At 38.8% G+C, this 18,177-nt stretch overlaps 1 protein-coding gene across 1 annotated transcript in view; it reads left to right on the top strand.

Annotated features, from left to right (window-relative positions):
- Window positions 1-18,177, top strand: part of LOC124722989 (membrane-bound transcription factor site-2 protease) — a 55,049-nt gene that overhangs the window by 12,605 nt on the left and 24,267 nt on the right. The window contains exons 3-4 of the mRNA XM_047248157.1: window positions 4,218-4,321; window positions 14,676-14,922. Of these exons, the coding sequence (XP_047104113.1) occupies window positions 4,218-4,321; window positions 14,676-14,922 (351 nt within the window). The remainder of the gene's footprint in view (window positions 1-4,217; window positions 4,322-14,675; window positions 14,923-18,177) is intronic.

An 18,177-nucleotide genomic window follows, 5' to 3' on the forward strand; every position in this document is an offset into this window, starting at 1 on the left:
TATGTTCCCTTACAAGCCCCCAAATGATGCGCTCTACGAAGAGTCTTTCAGTGACCACCTTACACTGCTCCCCACCCCTTCATCCTCTGTGGTGATTTTAATGCACACAGTGTGCTCTGGGGATCTACCACTACCAGCCCGAGGGGTAGAGCAACTGAGAGGCTTCTCGTGTCATCATGTACATATTTGCTAAATACGGGACAGAGCACACACTTCTTCACTGCAACTAGCTCCTTCTCTGCCACTGATCTCTGGTTTGCTCTCTAGCCCTTGCTCACACTGTTCAATGGGAAGTGGTCAGTGGCTTGTACAGAAGTGATCACTCTGCTCTGAATTCACCTGCCAAGTGGAATGGAGCACGAAAGGAAACTACCACAATGGGTGCTATGTAGAGCAGACTGGACGCTTTATAGTTAGTTAGCCCAGTTTGAACATTGTGTCAATGTCGAGGTATGGGTGGATCGTGTTACCAAAATGATCCACTGTGCCACTGACATGCATTCCACAGTCCACAGGGCAGCTGAAGAGGCAGCCTGTCCTTTGGTGGAGCGACGAGTGCTGCTCTCCAATCAGGACTAGGTATGCAGCTGTGCATAGCTTCAAGTGCCAGCCAACTGCAGAGAATCTTGCAGGCTTTCAGGTGGCGAGGGCAAAATGTCACCAGATTATTCTAGAGAACAAGAAGTTGTCATGGCAGCAGTTCCTGAACACCCTTAATCATTCCACTGAGAGTTCCGTTGTGTGGGAGATCATCAGGAGAATTTCTGGGAGAGGCGGGAGATGCCCCATGCCTGCTGTAATGAGGAACGGCACCTCCAAACCAGTCTGATGACAGACATTGCCCAGACTGTGGCAGCCTACTTTGGCACAGTTACTGCAACTGCCAGTCAGGATCCAGGTTTCCAGTGCCACAGAGTGGTTGCTGAGAGGAGAAGTTTGTACTTCTGGTCCACCATTGATGAAAATTACAACTGCCCATTCTCCATATGAGAGCTGGACACACAGACTGGTCATAACAGAATACATCACAGTGTGCTGTGGCACCTCACAAGGAGAAACAAAGATATCCTCTACATACTTTTTAATACCATTTGGGCATCAGGTCACTTTCCCAACTCGTCGTGTGAGGTAGTTTTAATTCCTTGTTTAAAACCTGGGAAAGATAGTACATGCCTGAGTAGTTATCATAGTGTTGCCATCTCTATCTGTGTGAGAAACACCTTGGATCAGATGGTCAACTGCCACCTTGTACCTTGGAGCAGATGGTAAACTGCCACCTTGTCTGGATCTTAGAATCCAGGCAACTCCTTAGTCACTTTCAGTGTGGGTTCAGGAGGTATCACTTCACCTTTGATAACCTGGCCCTCCTGAAGGCAGCTATACAGCAGGCTTTCTTGCGCCGGCATCACCTTCTAGGTATATTTTATGACATCGAGTACGCCTGTGATACTACTTGGAGGCATCTTATCCTCAAGCAGCTTCATGAATGTGGCTTTAGTGGATATCTTCCCATTTTTATTCAGTCCTTTCTCTCGCTATTGTATTTCCGATACCAAGTCAGTGGCGTCCTGTCTGATCACTTTGAGCAGGAGAACGGTGTCCCTTAAGGTAGTGTTTTATGTGCGACTGTCTTAGCCATAGCTATCAATAACATTACGCCAGTTGTGAGAAGTTCTGTCCAGTGTTCTTTGTTTGTGTATGACTCCTCTGTGTTTTGCTCATCTGTAGACCTTAACAGCAACACATCAGTTGCAACTAACTCTTCTATATTTGGATGAATAGGCACAGAAGAGTGGTTTTATTGTACTCTTTTTGACTGTTCTCATTCCCATTTTAAACTTTCCTGAGTTGAGGGTGAAGGACACTGATATTAATTTTAAAGACCAAGTGTGGTTTCTGGGCAAAAAAAAAAAAAAAAAAAAAAAAAGGGTCCCTTGAGGCTCTAAGTATTTTAAAATGTCTTAGTCATATTACATGGGGAGCAGACTGGACTTTTCTGCTCCAGTTTTACAGAGCTTTTGTGCGCTCTCAGATCGGTTATGGGTGCACAGTGTATGGGTCTGTGAGAGCCTCATATTTAATGATGCTAGATGTGGGATTCGGTTGGCCACTCAGGCATTCAGAAGAAGCACCCTACCAAGATTCTGTGCAGAGGCTGATGAACTGCCACTTCACATGAGGCGACAGCTCCTTACATTGCGCCAGGCATATAAAACACTGTCCACAACATACACATGTGCATACCATACCATTGTTCAGCCTCCAATGGAAATGCTTTTTTGTAACTGGCAATGGGCAACAAGGCTGTATGGGATTTGGGCACAGGATTGCTTTTTAGTGATGGGTGTGGTCGGTCTTAATGTTTTACATCGAGGTTGGACCAGATTTTCACCATGGCTCCTCCAGCGGCCCAGACTTATTTTAGATGTGTCCATTTTTAAGAAAGATAGTACTCCAGATCTTACATTTCAGTCTCTGTTTTTTAATATTTTAGGTTTGCACATGGTTTCATGGTAGTGTACACTGATAGCTCCAAACAAGGGAATTCCCTTGGCTGCTCTGTAGAGTTCCTCGACCGTGTCACCAGGATTCACCTTCATGATGAATATACCGTTTTCTCTGCAAATAAAGCAGTTTCATTCTGCTGGGTGCTAGGGCATGTGAGGATACGGGGAAAAGAACAGGCCGATCAGGCTTGCAGAGGACAGGATGTGGCACAGTGCCCTACTCCCCTGCAGGCTGTAATTTTTACACTATATAGGAAGTTTATGCAGTTGTGGGATGAGGAATGCCTGGCGGTAACAGACAATAAACTGCAGTCGGTGAAGTCAACTATCCGGCCATGATGTTCCTCCCGCCGGTTGCTCAGACAGGCCAAGGTGTCCCTCACGTCTTCAAATTCAGCACTGCCCTCTTACACATGGCTTTTTCCTTTGGCGAGAGGCTCCACCATTTTGCGATGCTTGTGGCGTGCAAATATCTGTATGCCATATTTCAACAGAGTGCATTTTATATCATTATGCAAGGGCAGAAACAAATATTAGTGGGGATCTGCCCTCTATTTTAGCTGATGGTGACACAAGTGTGACTTGAGTTTTAAAATTTTGTGCTGTGACTGGACTGTGGCCTAATCTTTTACGATGGAGGTTTTAGTGTGTTGCAGAGTGGCTGGCTCATCCTTTTTTATTCTTGCAGTCAACCAGCCACGTCCATTTGCTATATTGCTCTAACTCCTCCTACCACTTTCTTCCTGTTTAGTTAATGTTTTAATATTGGCAAGATACTTCATTTTAAGCCTCTGTGTGGGTACACACACAGTCACATCTTAGTACAAATAATTCACTCAAGTTCTGCACCATGGTTTCAAACAAGATACATCATTTGAAACTGGAATTTATTCTTTTATGCAAAGCACATGCAACTCTAAATTGAAGTCAACAGTAATTTTTGTTGTTGTAACAAAAGCATTTGAGTCTTTGAACATTTTGTACTTCTGGACAAGTTGGTGTTGCTCCAGTCCTGGGTGGTGCTAAGTCAAAAGGATGGCACTCATTTTGGTGGGTCAGAGGGTATGTGGAGGATAGTAAGTGACTGGGCAGACAAGGCACATGAGATCTGTTTTTGGACAAGGTGGAGAGGGTAACTGAGCAAAAACATGTGATCCTGAACATGGCATATGATACAAAAATAAGGAATTTTACAATCGTAGAATGATGAAATACTACAAAATCAAACCTTGCAATTCTAAGACCTGAAAATGGATGACAAGTGTTTGTGCATGTGTCACATTCAGAAACTTGTTCAGAAATTGAGTGTTGCAGTCTTCACTGTGAACATAATCTCCACTGGCAATGAAATGTGAAATATTGTTCACTTTGCCATATTTCCCACGCTATTACTCCCTGAGGCGCATTTTTTTGTGCTGTACATTAACAAGGAATATTCTTAGCCCATAAAGATTATTTTTTATTTTTGTTTAGCCGTCATAGTAATATTGTGCACAAATTAGTATTTTCAAGATGTGTACTTTTTCTCTCTTGTTTTCCAGTCATTTAAAAATTATGTAGCAAGTGTTAGAAGTATATTGCAAGTGTTGTATTATTTTGTGTATACTGGACTGCAAGTTTTGGCTGTCACTAATGCTGTACTGTATTCCACTACTGCAATCTAGTCGGCAGTTGTTGACAATTGCTACAGAGGCAGATATCCTCTTACAGGTACCTGGAGTAAATTTGCCAGCAAGTGAACTCGGATACTATGGATTAACAATGATTGCCTGCAGTATTGTTCATGAGTTTGGTCATGCAGTGGCTGCAGTTCGGTGAGTGAAGGTATTGTTATGAACCAACCCATATTTCCTAGTTTTCCAGTCGTGGAAATAGGTAGCCAAGAAATAGTCCTGATAAAATAATAATAAAAATAACAATAATTAAAAAGAGGCACACTCAATTGGATCTGCATCTTTTGCCCAGTAGTTCCATACTTATGCTGTGAGGTTTAACTTATATACTGTGTACCTCAAGACAAAGCCTCAGTGCTTTGAAATTGGTAAAAAAAAGGCAATTGTGGAACTTTTTTGCCTTGAATGTTTACTTCTGCACACACTCCAACATTTTGTTTCCAGAATGGTCTGTGCTTGTTTTCTTCTTTAGGCTCTATTTAAGTTTCTGACAAACTGATTGTTTCTGTTAAGAAACAGCAACATTTTCGAGCCAATGAGCATAATACTTCTCTGATTTAAGGTGTTTCATAACATTATTTTTCTTTTTGTGCCCAATTTGATAATTACAAAATCAATAGATTATACATTCCGATCATTCATGGGAATTCATAGCCATCCAACCCATACTTGACAATGCTACAGATAGACCCAGCAAGGTACTGAGCATAGAAGTAGCACTGAAAATAACTCTATTTGCACATTAAGGGAAGACTTTTAGTGTGGTTGAAATATGTTGACAGGTTTTGTTTTCCATTCGCTTTTGCAAAGAGTTGGGGACACTATAAACTGACATTCAGCCATGAGTATGCACAAACTAGAATTTAGACAACTGGAGGGGAGAGAAATGGTGAGGTGAAATGAGTCCTGCCTCCCTCTTGCAAGACAGCCAGTCTACACTCCTGTTCTGTGTTTCTGCAAAACTCGAACTGGCACATGGTCAAAAGGATTGCCGATCCTTTCTGGTTTCGTGAAGGCTGTAATCGAACTCCACGATGGACCTGGATTAGTCTCTTCAAAGAGAAAGGAAAACAATGAGCAACACACAACACAAAGCATTGAGTGATGGCTACTTCGAAATTGGTTACTGATGATGGCAGTGTCATAAAAGAGTTAGTTAAAGTCTGACCTCTACCGGTACTTGATGCAACTACAGCTCAAAACACTCACCACCTAACACTAGCACAGTAGTGTGCCTGTATTATACCAGCTTTTGAAATTTAACTATCTGATGAATGGATGTGTTTCTTTGTTCTAAGATATTAGGCCCCACAGCTGAGTCTATGTTGCATTGTGCCATGTGTATCTTTTGGAGTCCATTCAACCACATACAGTTGATGTGGCAGCAGAACATTGAGTGCATCGATACACTGTTGTGTTCATGCACTTTCAGTTTTGCAAACACATTATACATTATTGTTTTGTTTGGGCTTCACCATGATGATATGAAATACTAGTGACCAAAATTGCTAACATTTTTGATATTTTTTTGCAAAAAATAAAACTATTTCACTCTACCTCTGGTAACATAGCTCACCTGAATACAGCCTGCTATGAAACAGCATTTATTAAGTAATTTTGTGTTCTCGCCTTTTGAGACAGAATTTACATCAATATTTGGATTTATTGCAAGTGCAATTTTTTTTTTTCAGGTCCCTATTCATTGCATAGCAGGCTCAGTATATGTGAAAGTTTTTATCATCATTTTGTGTGAAAACACACTTGACCTCTTAGCAACAAATAATCCTGAGCTGATAATGGGCATCAAAACACATACTGGGACAGATAAATATTCGCTTGCTGCCTTCCTGAAAGACAATCTCCACTCCTTCCAAATTAACAGTGTAAGTCTAGACCAGATGTGGCTTGAATTGAAAGTAATAGTATCAACAGCAATTGAGAGATTTATTCCAAAGAAATTAACAAACAACAAAGCTGGTCCCCCATAGTACACAAAACAGGTCAGAATGCTGTTACAGGAACAATGAAAGAGGCATGCCAAATTTAAACAAAAGCAAAACTCACAAGACTTGCAATCTTTTACAGAAGCTCGAAATTTAGCATAGACTAAGAAAACTGTGTCTCAAAACCTGGCAGAAAATCCAAGTAGATTCTGGCATATGTAAAGTATGCTAGCGGCAAGACACAACCATGCTTTCTCTGTGAGGTAGGAATATAAATACTATCAATGACAGTGCTGCTAAAGCAGAGGTACTAAACACAGCCTTCCAAAATTCCTTCATCAAAGAAGATTAAGTAAATATTCCAGAATTTGAATCAAGGACAGCTGCCAACATGAGTAACGTAGAAGTAGGTATCCTCGGACTAGTGAAGCAACTTACATTACTTAATAAAAGCAAGTTTTCCAGTCTAGGTTGTATACCAGTTATGTTCCTTTCATGGTATGCTGATGCAATAGCTCCATACTTAACAGTCATGTACAACCACTCGCTCTATGAAAAATCCATATCCAAAGACTGGAAAGTTGCACAGGTTACACCAATATTCAAGAAAGGAAATAGGAATAATCCATTAAATTATAAGCCCGTATCATTAACACTGATGTGCAGTGGGATTTTATAATGTATATTGTGTTTGAACTTTATGAATTATCTTGAAGAGAACGGTCTATTGAAACATAGTCAACATGGATTTAGAAAACATTGTTCTTGTGAAACACAGTTATCTCTTTACTCACACAAAGTGTTGTGTGCTATCAAAAAGGGATTTCAAATTGATGCCGTATTTCTAGATTTCCAGAAGGCTTTTCATACTGTACCTCACAAGTGGCTTGTAATCAAATTGCGTGCTTATGAAATATAGTCTCAGTTATGTCACTGGATTTGTGATTCCCTGTCAGAGAGGTCACAGATTATAGTAATTGATGGAAAGTCATCAAGTGAAACACAAGTGAAATCTGACATTCTCCAAAGCAGTATTTATCTATATAAATCATTTAGGAGACAATCTGAGCAGCCGTCTTAGATTGTTTGCAGATGATGCTGTCATTTATTGTCTAGTAAAGTCATCAGAAGATCAAACCCAATTGCAAAACGATTTAAATAAGTTATCTGCATGGTGTGAAAATTGTCAATTAACCCAAAATAATGAAAAGTGAAAGTTCATCCACATGACTGCTAAAAGGAATCTGTTAAACTTTGATTACATGACAAATCAATAAAATCTAAAGACTGTAAATTCAATTAAACTCCTAGGAATTACAATTACTAACAACTTAAATTGGAAAGAACGCATAGATAATGTTGTGGGGAAGGTGAACCAAAGACTGCTTTTTATTGGCTGAACACATGGCAAATGCAACAAATCTGCTAAAGCAACTGCCAATATCACGCTTGTCCATCCTCTTTTGGAGTACCGCTACGCAGTGTGGAATCGTTACCTGACAGGATTAATGGAGTACGTTGAGAAAGTTCAAAGAAGGGCAGCACATTTTGTATTATCGAGAAATGGGGGAGAATGTCTCATGGACATGATACAAGGTTTGGGGTGGACATAATTAAAACAAAGGTGTTTCTCATAGCGGCAGCATCTTCTCATGAAATTTGAATCACCAACTTTCTTCTCTGAACACAAAAATAATTTTGTTGATGTTGACCTACATAGGGAGAAACAGTCATCTAATAAAATAAGGGAAATCAGAGCTCACACAGAAAGATATAGGTGTTTGTTTTTCTGCGAACTGTTCGAGAGTGGAATAATAAAGAATTATTGTGAAGGTGGTTCAATGAACCCTCTGGCAGTAACTCAAGTGTGATTTTCAGAGTAGCCACGTAAATGTAGATATCTTCATTGCTTGACTGCTAAAAGGAATCTGTTAAACTTTGATTACATGACAAATCAATAAAATCTAAAGACTGTAAATTCAATTAAACTCCTAGGAATTACAATTACTAACAACTTAAATTGGAAAGAACGCATAGATAATGTTGTGGGGAAGGTGAACCAAAGACTGCTTTTTATTGGCTGAACACATGGCAAATGCAACAAATCTGCTAAAGCAACTGCCAATATCACGCTTGTCCATCCTCTTTTGGAGTACCGCTACGCAGTGTGGAATCGTTACCTGACAGGATTAATGGAGTACGTTGAGAAAGTTCAAAGAAGGGCAGCACATTTTGTATTATCGAGAAATGGGGGAGAATGTCTCATGGACATGATACAAGGTTTGGGGTGGACATAATTAAAACAAAGGTGTTTCTCATAGCGGCAGCATCTTCTCATGAAATTTGAATCACCAACTTTCTTCTCTGAACACAAAAATAATTTTGTTGATGTTGACCTACATAGGGAGAAACAGTCATCTAATAAAATAAGGGAAATCAGAGCTCACACAGAAAGATATAGGTGTTTGTTTTTCTGCGAACTGTTCGAGAGTGGAATAATAAAGAATTATTGTGAAGGTGGTTCAATGAACCCTCTGGCAGTAACTCAAGTGTGATTTTCAGAGTAGCCACGTAAATGTAGATATCTTCATTGCTTTCATCCCCTGAACCCATTAATTTAATTTCAGTGGATTTAATCAATTTCATTCTCTGTATATTTGGCTCATCAGATTATTCTAATTTGACAATGCAGGAATACCAAGAATATTTAATTGTGATTGACTAGGTTCTGTAGGCTTTAAAGAAACAAAAGTGTAGTTCCCTTACTTCACATATGAAAAAAGAGAGCACTTCCTTTGTGCATTGTGTACTCAACCAGCAGGTAGCATTCCTTCTGTTGTGATACAGCAAAAAAATAAAAAAATAAAAATAAAAAATTACCAAGTAGTGTTGATTAACATAGATCAGTTTATTAAAAGGAATATGAAATTTTTAAGAGCTATCGGTTTTCATGTATATCAAAATGCTTAAACAAAAAATTCATGCTTTTATTCATGTGTGTCAAATATATACTTTCCGGATGTATTGTTTCTTTTTAGAATGCCAACTACATGCCATCTAAAGGAACTAATTTCAGTTAGTAGCAATGGTGCTGACATGTGTGTACTCAACAGTAAATGTTCAATGAATACATATTTCTCAGGACAGCAACAAACTTGTAACAATCAAATCATGTGTGAGTCCTTAGCAATTTGCTTAAGATGTGTTTCACGTTATAGAATAAACATATAGTGACAATTGAAAACCTATGATAGGTCTTCAAAATACATACACTCTTTCTTTCTTATGTCTATTATGTATTTCATTCAATGCATTTTAGGCTCTGTTTATTTGACAAAGTGTATGTGTCTGTTGTGCAGGGGTTCAAGAGACTCGAGAACTTTGTAGAGCTACAATTCCACACATCCTATGGGAACAGTGTAGTGTCACAGATTGAAGTCTTGCAACAAAGGCAGGTCACAACTCAACTTAAAACTGGATACATCATAGTTCACTTTTAACCATACCAACACTTTCATGAACTATGCCTTCGTGGTAGAGATGATTAAATGATAGTGACTCAGTTGCAGTTGTAACCCTCGCTGAATTCTGCTGTTTGAGAGAGTTTTGTGTAATTTGACTGACTGAATAGAAATGATAGTGTACAGTTTGTAATTGTAAGTTTGCATGCCAACACCCTATATTAAATTTCGAACTTTCCGTGTTTTCTGGTATAAGTGCACAAAAAGGTGTAAATAGTGATTATCATGGAGAACCTTAACACTTGCAGTACTTGTACAGGTCTTGATTACATGGTAACATCATGTTTCACTTTCTCCCTTTATTTATGCTGTAGATTCACATTATTCTGACCACTTCCTAGATGTGAGAACTACAGAATGTACATAGCTCATGAGAAACATAGTGTGATGTGCACTGTTGAAATAGGTACCTACGGAGACTGGCAGGCTACTTGTTCACATTTTTCTGACTGTTGCTTTAGACAGTGTAGCAATTTATCTGAGTTGCAAAAGGGGCGGTGACAAACATTTGGGCCAAGGAGTAAATATATTTGAAATAGTGAAATTTATAAACTTTTTCATTATGTCTGTGGTGAAAGTGCATCAAAAACAGACATAATGGCACCACTGTGAATAACTGCTGTGGAAACTATGAAACACTGTGTGCTGTTTATATCAACTAAAGTGGAGTGTGAAGTACAACTAGACTTCTACACTGGAATACCTCACTGCCCAGATATATCATAGGACTGACAGACTCTTGTTTAGCATAACAGCTTAGCAAATCTTACTGTGAATGAGGCCCCAAAGCATGATATTTACACCATTGTTAATGATGCTGCATCAGTTAACAAGACTATAAATTTGATTGCCAGTATCGAAGTTGGACCACTGTTGATTGACAGTAATGACCTTGTCCAATGAGTCTCATTTATTTCCTTTAAGGGACTATAGACATTATCATAACCAGCAAGAAACAAACATTCTACAGCTGTTTCTGAAGAAAAAAGGAAAAAGAAGACAATTTGGTCTTTTTCTAGAGGTAACAAATATTTTCATGGCATATCCTTAGAGCATTAATCTCCATGGGAAATATCATTAACTCATTATTACTTGGCAAGGTGAAGTGACCATTGTGAGAACTTGATCGTGTGACAAAGTACTGTCACATTCCATTATAAAACAGTGCACATTGTTAGCTCATAGTGTGAGTGCCAAAAGTGTTCATGGAGAAACGTTTGGTAGAAGCTGCGACAACTTACTGTTATTGGCCTCAATTTTAATGACATTGAGAATGAGAAAGGTGTGATGGTGCTGACAGAGATGGTAACGGGAGGTGCAAAAAAATGTGGACAAGAAAAAATTAAAGAAGCCAGTGATGTGCAAATTACAGGAGGAGAGTCACCATGCAAGGTGTGGCAGGATTCAAATATTTGCCCCAAAGTAGAATGAGTGAAATGCTCACAATATCTATTTTATTGGTGATGTAGATAAATGTGGTATTAGGCAGCAATTGCTGGAATATTTCGAACAATACAGAAAATATTATCTTTGTAAAAATTTCACAGCTTTGTTCACATAGAACTGGAGTTCCAGGCTACTAAATAAACTCTAAGAAATAATTGTTGCATCTGTGGGATTTTATTTTAAAAGGTGCCAGAATGAATGATAACTATTTGTGGCTGAAAGAACATACTTGCTAAAAGGGCATATAACATTAATTTTCTTACAAAAAGTGAAGCATCCAAATTAAAGTGGTCAGTAGCTAATTTAGATGAACTGTGCATTCATATAAACAGCACTGTGAATAAATGTTGCCAAGCAACAGCATGTAGAGAGCATTGTCAAACAACTGTCTCGGCCAATGTTTCATTGTTGTGAATGCTGAATTTTCTTTCATGTTCGCTTGTCCTCTATGTCTATAACAGGAAAAATGTAGTACTATCCTGTGGAAACTGAGAGAAGAAATTAAAAATATATAGAGATATGAAAAGGTGAACTTTTGACATTAATTAAGGAGCACCAACCCTCCCCTGATTATTCCACTGACAAAATTTTGCAAGAAAATGGTTCTCTTCCCAACTCTGCCATACCATATGAATTTACATCCTTTAGAAATGGTCAGGAATCTTGCAAAGAATAAGATGTGTAGTCATAATATGTCAAGCATCACACGATCTAACCCGAAAACACAATTGCTGATGCTTTTGCTGCTAATAGATGAACGTCATGTGTCTTAGAAGATAGATTAAGAAAAGACTAACCTACGTTTCTTGCATTTGTAGACCTAAAGAAAACTTTTGACAATGTTGACTGGAATACTCTCTTTCAAATTCTGAAGGTGGCAGGGGTAAAATACAGTGAGCGAAAGGCTATTTACAATTTGTACAGAAACCAGATGGCAGTTATAAGAGTCAAGGGGTACGAAAGGGAAGCAGTGGCTGGGAAGGGAGTGAGACAGGGTTGTTGCCTATTCCTGTATCTGTATGTTGAACAAGCAGTAAAGGAAACAAAAGAAAAATTCGGAGTAGGAATTAAAATCCATAAAGAAGAAATAAAAACTTTGAGGTTTGCCAGTGGCATTGTAATTCTGTCAGAGACAGCAAAGGACCTGAAAGAGCAGTTGAATGGAATGGACAGTGTCTTGAAAGGAGGATATAAGATGAACATCAACAAAAGCAAAACTAGGGTAATGGAACGTAGTCGAATTAAATCAGGTGATGCTGAGAGACTTAGATTAGGAAATGAGACACTTGAAGTAGTAGATGAGTTTGGCTATCGGGGAAGCAAAATAACTGATGATGGTCAAAGTAGAGAGGATATAAAATGTAGACTGGCAATGGCAATGAAAGTGATTCTGAAGAAGAGAAATTTGTTAACATTGTGTATAGATTTAAGTGTCAGGAAGTCTTTTTCTGAAAGTATTTGTATGGAGTGTAGCCATGTATGGAAGCAAAACATGGACAACAAATAGTTTAGACAAGAAGAGAATAGAAGCTTTCGAAATGTGATGCTACAGAATAATGATGAAGATTAGATGGGAAGATCACGTAAGTAATGAGGGGGTACTGAGTAGAAACTGAGGAGAAGAGGAATCTGTGGCACAACCAGACTAAAAGAAAGGATCAGTTGGTAGCACACATTCTGAGGCATCAAGGGATCACCAATTTAGTATTGGAGGGAAACGTGAAGGGTGAAAATTGTAGAGGGAGACCAAGAGATGAATACACTAAGCAGATTCAGAAGGATGTTGGTTGCAGTAGTTACCTACTCGGAGGTGAAGAAGCCTGAACAGGATATAGCTGCATCAAACCAGTCTCAGGACTGAAGACCACAACGACGACGTCACCTACCCTGGTGTAAGCCTTTCAATGTAAAACACTACTTTGGTGACTTGTGCAGCAATTTTGTTGCTTTTATATTCAGGCAGCTATTCAGTTGGTCTAACAAGGTTGAGTTAAACTCCTTTCAGGCCTTTCCACCCGAGAAAAAATTTAGGTGGTCACAGGGAATTGAACTCATGACCTTGATATTCCAGCAAAAATGAGAACTACTAGACCATGCAGTCAGTGTGCTTGTACTGTTTGGCTTTAGATTTTTGTGTTGTGACAGTATAAAACTACAAGGGCCACATATCAGGTAAAAAAAGTGTGCGATGACTATTGGATGAGAGAGAGTATGATGGATGAAGAAACTGAAAGTACAACAAAATCAGTCATATAAATGCATCTGGAGCTGAAACAAGATATGACAAAACAACATCAACAGCTATGGAAAACAGTGATATTGTGAGAGAAAGCAGTTTTGCTATACTGCCAGTGAAGTGTTGTGAGCAGCCAAGTTGAGATATACTGTCTCTCCTGTTTGTGTTCTTGTTCCCAATGGGCACTTCATTTAGAGGCATGTACAGACATGTATGTTGTGGTAGTGCTCCACTTGTAAGATTACTGGAGCATACACTGTTACTTCCTCCCCTTCCTGCGTCTTTGGCATAAATACAGTGGTACTGTCACCGTGGCTAGGTAACCAGGTCACTTTGACAGGTAATAGGTTACAAATTCATTTTCAGGGGTCACGTTTACCTCTACTCTACGATAATCTTTGCTGGGATTGATTTGATCTTTCGGCAGGTTGATGCACTATGTCAGCTGGCTAAAAGCGTCTTCAGATAGTTTTAAGAGCAGGATTGTGTGTTTCAAAACACTTGGTCTCCGAGTTCCACGTGTTTATTCAGCTGAGCTTCTGTGAGACCACCTTGAGGATGAAGTTTGCTGTGGAAATTCTCCAACATATACACTTTTGCGGCCACAGGAAGCACTGCAAGTAGCATGTCTCCAGGTTCTTGTGGGGACTTGACAGCACCAGCTTGAGTCACTTTTGACTCATTTAGCTGTATGCAACAGATGGCAATTACTCTCAATTGACAGCCGGCAGTTATAGTGTCACTACTGTGAAGTGCAGTGCCTGTTGAGAGACTTTGTGAATTTTTGGTACCTGCCAAGGGCTACACCGTACATGCTGATAACAGTCACTGCGACTTGCATGTCCCTAGTGAACAGACACTGTTTCTTCAGAAAAATCTGAGCAGGCACTTGCATTTAGCATGTGCTAGTTGTTGGGTGCTCACTTGGTATGTTTGACAAGTCACTTATTTTTTATTATAGAAACATCATACGAGTAGTTATTTTGGTTGAAGATGTAGTTAACCCCAAGTACTGCCAGCATATGACTCTTGGTTTATTAAAATGATACTTTATTTATCCCAGTAACTTCTCGGCGAGCTGAAGTACACTAGTCTTTCTCATGGAGGGTAAGTGAAGCTTGTAATCTCTAGCAGTTCCTATGTGATGAACATGTTGGTGCACTTGTGGCTTTTTAATGTAGGTGAAATTTTAGTACATAGTTTTTTGCACTTGTAGCTCCACAGAGTGATGAAGTGATTATTCATGGAATGTTTTCATTACCTCAATCATTTTTTCATATTGTGTGTGTATTTGTTATCTGAATGTGTAATAGTGCAGTTGCAAGTTTTGGTCATTTTCTCTCTTTCAGGGAAGATGTTCACATATCAGGCTGTGGCATAATCTTAATAGCTATTGTGCCATTAGCGTATGTTAATCTTAATTCAGATCAACTGGAATCCCTGTCTCCAAAGAGGCAACTACGAATTTTGTGTGCTGGTGTATGGCACAACATTGTCTTAGCAGTTTTTGCAGCTATATTCCTATGGCTGTTGCCACTGATTTTCTACCCAGCTTTTGATTCAGGCAGTGGTGTAGCAGTGCAGAACATCAGAGAGGTATTTGTCTGTTTACTGTTGATTTTTAGCTCTCATACAATGGTAATTGTATCAAAAGGCAAATTAAATCGAGAAAAATGTTAAAATTACAAATCGATAGAATGGCTGAGCAGTACTTACTTCGAGGGGGCAAAATTTCTAGTACTGATGAGAGAGACACTGCAAGTGGAAAGTGAAAGCTAGGGGTAGGTGATTTTTACTTGAAGTGTTTCTGTCACCAGTAATAGGGACTCTGCATACTGAACTATGGTAAACTTGTTATAAGATTAGTAGCGCATCAGTAACATCATAAACTCATTTCAACATTCAATGTATATCATGTAGTCAGTATTGATTTTCAAAGACCTGCAGTAAATTTTGCTAAAACTAATGTATGGTCTTTTTCGTAGTAAATCCACAACATTAGAAATATTGTACAATATAGGCAGACAGTAAAAGTCTTGCAATAAATTTCATGAATTTGCTATTTCTTTGATAATGACTCACTTCATGTTTATTTTTGCATACTCTCTTTCTCACTGCAACCTTTAACTGTAATGTTGTTAAACATTTTACAGTGTTAATATGGCACTACGTGTTGTATCAGGGTTTCAACACCCTGCTCTGAAATTAATTCTCCTTCTGCACCAAAAACTATTTGTTATCGACCAGCTTTATTTCAGATTCAAGCCACCATGAAAGAGTTATTGCTCCTACAGTTGCGCACCAACCGAAATGCAGTTATGTTGTGTCTCCCTGGTGTATTATAAACAAACAGTTACCAAAAAAGGTTAATGATTGATGGATATGCATGAGAAAATATTTTGCGAGGACAGTTATAGCAATGAAAATTCGTTTCACAAAATTATTCAGAGTACTGAAATCCTCCTCATTGTACTTCATGACACTTTCTGTAACGCAGAGAATTTTATGGAAATTGACTTTGGCAGCAAAAGCCTACAAACTTTCTATGAAAATTCTTGGTAGGTTTTGCTGCAGGTTCCTGTGCTGTCCAGTTGTTTTCACTCTAGGCTTCTGTGCTGCCCAGTGGTAGCATTAGTATTTATCAATTGTCACAGTTTACATTCAGTTACCGGTAAACCTCAATTCTTTAAAGAATCAAGCTCCCATGCGTAAAAAAGCTTCAAACGTCTGATCACTGTGCAAATGAGCTAATGTGTTAAATATTTGACTTTAAACATGTAAGCAAGAAAAAGTTTAGGAAAGGTTTGAAATTGCATTTAAAAGTTTTTTGGAAGTCACTAAGTGCTCTTATTATGGAACACTGCCTAAACATAGTCTGGGTAATTAACGTTCCATTTTAAGCGAAAGCTAGTTTTTCCTGCATTTAAATGTTTATGACATTATGTCTCCTGAATTACGTGTTGTACAGTGATCTAATTTTGCAGGTACAGTAAGTGGTATATGTGGGTACTGGTGCTGTGGTATATGTGGGTACTGGCGCTGCAACCTGTGTTGCAAGTATAGTAGGCAGTAAAGGAATAATAAACTAAAAAGTCATGCATGATGCTGAAGTTTTACTTCATTATAGTGAAAGAACTTTCTTCCTTTCATCATTTTGTGGGGGCTATCAGTAAGAAAAAGTTTTGGAAAGGTTTGTAATTATGTGTAAAGTTTATTAGAAGTCACTAAGTCCTCTCATCCTCAAATACTGGATGAATATAGTCTGGGTATTGCACCCCATCGGTTACACTGCCTCAAGACAAGCACACAGTTTCTAACTGTAATAATTGTGTTAAGCTTTAACATAAGATTATACGTCTTTATGAATAGCTTGCGATAGCTTTTTAAATTTGATCAACTATCACACAAAATATTGAAAATGAATTTTTTTTGCCCCTGTAACCAGTTAGATAGGCAACCTGCAACTAGGATAAGATTTTGGAATAGCAGTTAAGTAATATAGATACCTATCAGTCTTAAAATCTAAATCTTAGGAAGCTTGATTGTTTTTGATGTGAAGTTGAAGTGATGTTCTTAGAAAGGAAGTTTTGATTCCAATGAGTAACTTATGGTAATCATAAATGAACATTTTGCAGACCAATGGGAGAGTAAAGGTGATCTCCCCCTCACACACACACACACACACACACACACACACACACACACACACACACACACACACAGTAATTGTCCCAGTGCTGGGGATCCACTTGGGTGAATAGTTGTATTAGGTGGAATGGGCGAGAGGAGCAAGGGGCTAAAGGACAAATGGGCAACAAGGAAAATGTATGGGAATGTGAAACCAGCAAGGTGGTGCAGTCAGGGATACTTTTGTGCAGAGCTGAGGTTCTTAGTGAACAGATAAAAATAGGGGTTGTGGATTTTTTTTTTTTTTTTTTTTTTTTTTTGCATTGTACAGGATCTTGGAACGGAGTTTGTGGTAGCAAGACAGGGTCTGGAAGCTATGAGAGACTGGTAGGGTGAGTTCTCTGGGGATAGCACAGTGATTATCACACTAGGTTCAAATTTGGGAGAAAAACGGTTCAAATGCCCATCTGACCATCCAGATTTGAGATTTTCTTGGTTTTATGACTTCCATAATCTTCTCATTGGAGTTAGAACTTCCATCAAAAAAATTCTTTGATTTGTGAATAGACAGAAGCCAGAGGATACCAAATTTGATTAATAGAGTGTGTATGCCAACATTTAATACTACACATCCCAAAGCTTTCCATTGCTGAAGCAGCTTTGTGGTCAGGTACTTTGCCCTGGTTGAAATTTGTTTTTATTTTCTTTTAGCATTCTAGGTCTCTTTGCACATATTTCAAAAGGTTCAAATGGCTCTGAGCACTATGGGACTTAACTTCTGAGGTCATGAGTCCCATAGAACTTAGAACTATGTAAACCTAACTAACCTAAGGACATCACACACATCCATGCCCGAGGCAGGGTTCGAACCTGCAACCGTAGCAGTTGCGCGGTTCCAGACTGGAGCGCCTAGAACCACTCGGCCACCACAGATATTTCTTCCACCTAGTTGCTCCAGAACACTTTATAGTATTGGCAATGAAATCAACTACATGTGTGTCCGAAACCACTGGCTTCCACATACTGCTGTGTTCAATGTTTCCTTTCTAGCGTGGAGTGATGGAGACGCATCTTATCCAAAGTAAGAAATTGGTGCACAACTATACTGGAAAATTCATTTTTACATTTTCTCAACATTCAACTAATGTGGCATCCATCTTGTACAGTTCTTTCTCATAGTTGGTTCTCGATGTGAAATACAGTATAGTATTTCTTATGCTCAGC

Source organism: Schistocerca piceifrons, chromosome X (assembly GCF_021461385.2).
Source record: "Schistocerca piceifrons isolate TAMUIC-IGC-003096 chromosome X, iqSchPice1.1, whole genome shotgun sequence".
Taxonomy (NCBI): Eukaryota; Metazoa; Arthropoda; class Insecta; order Orthoptera; family Acrididae; genus Schistocerca; species Schistocerca piceifrons.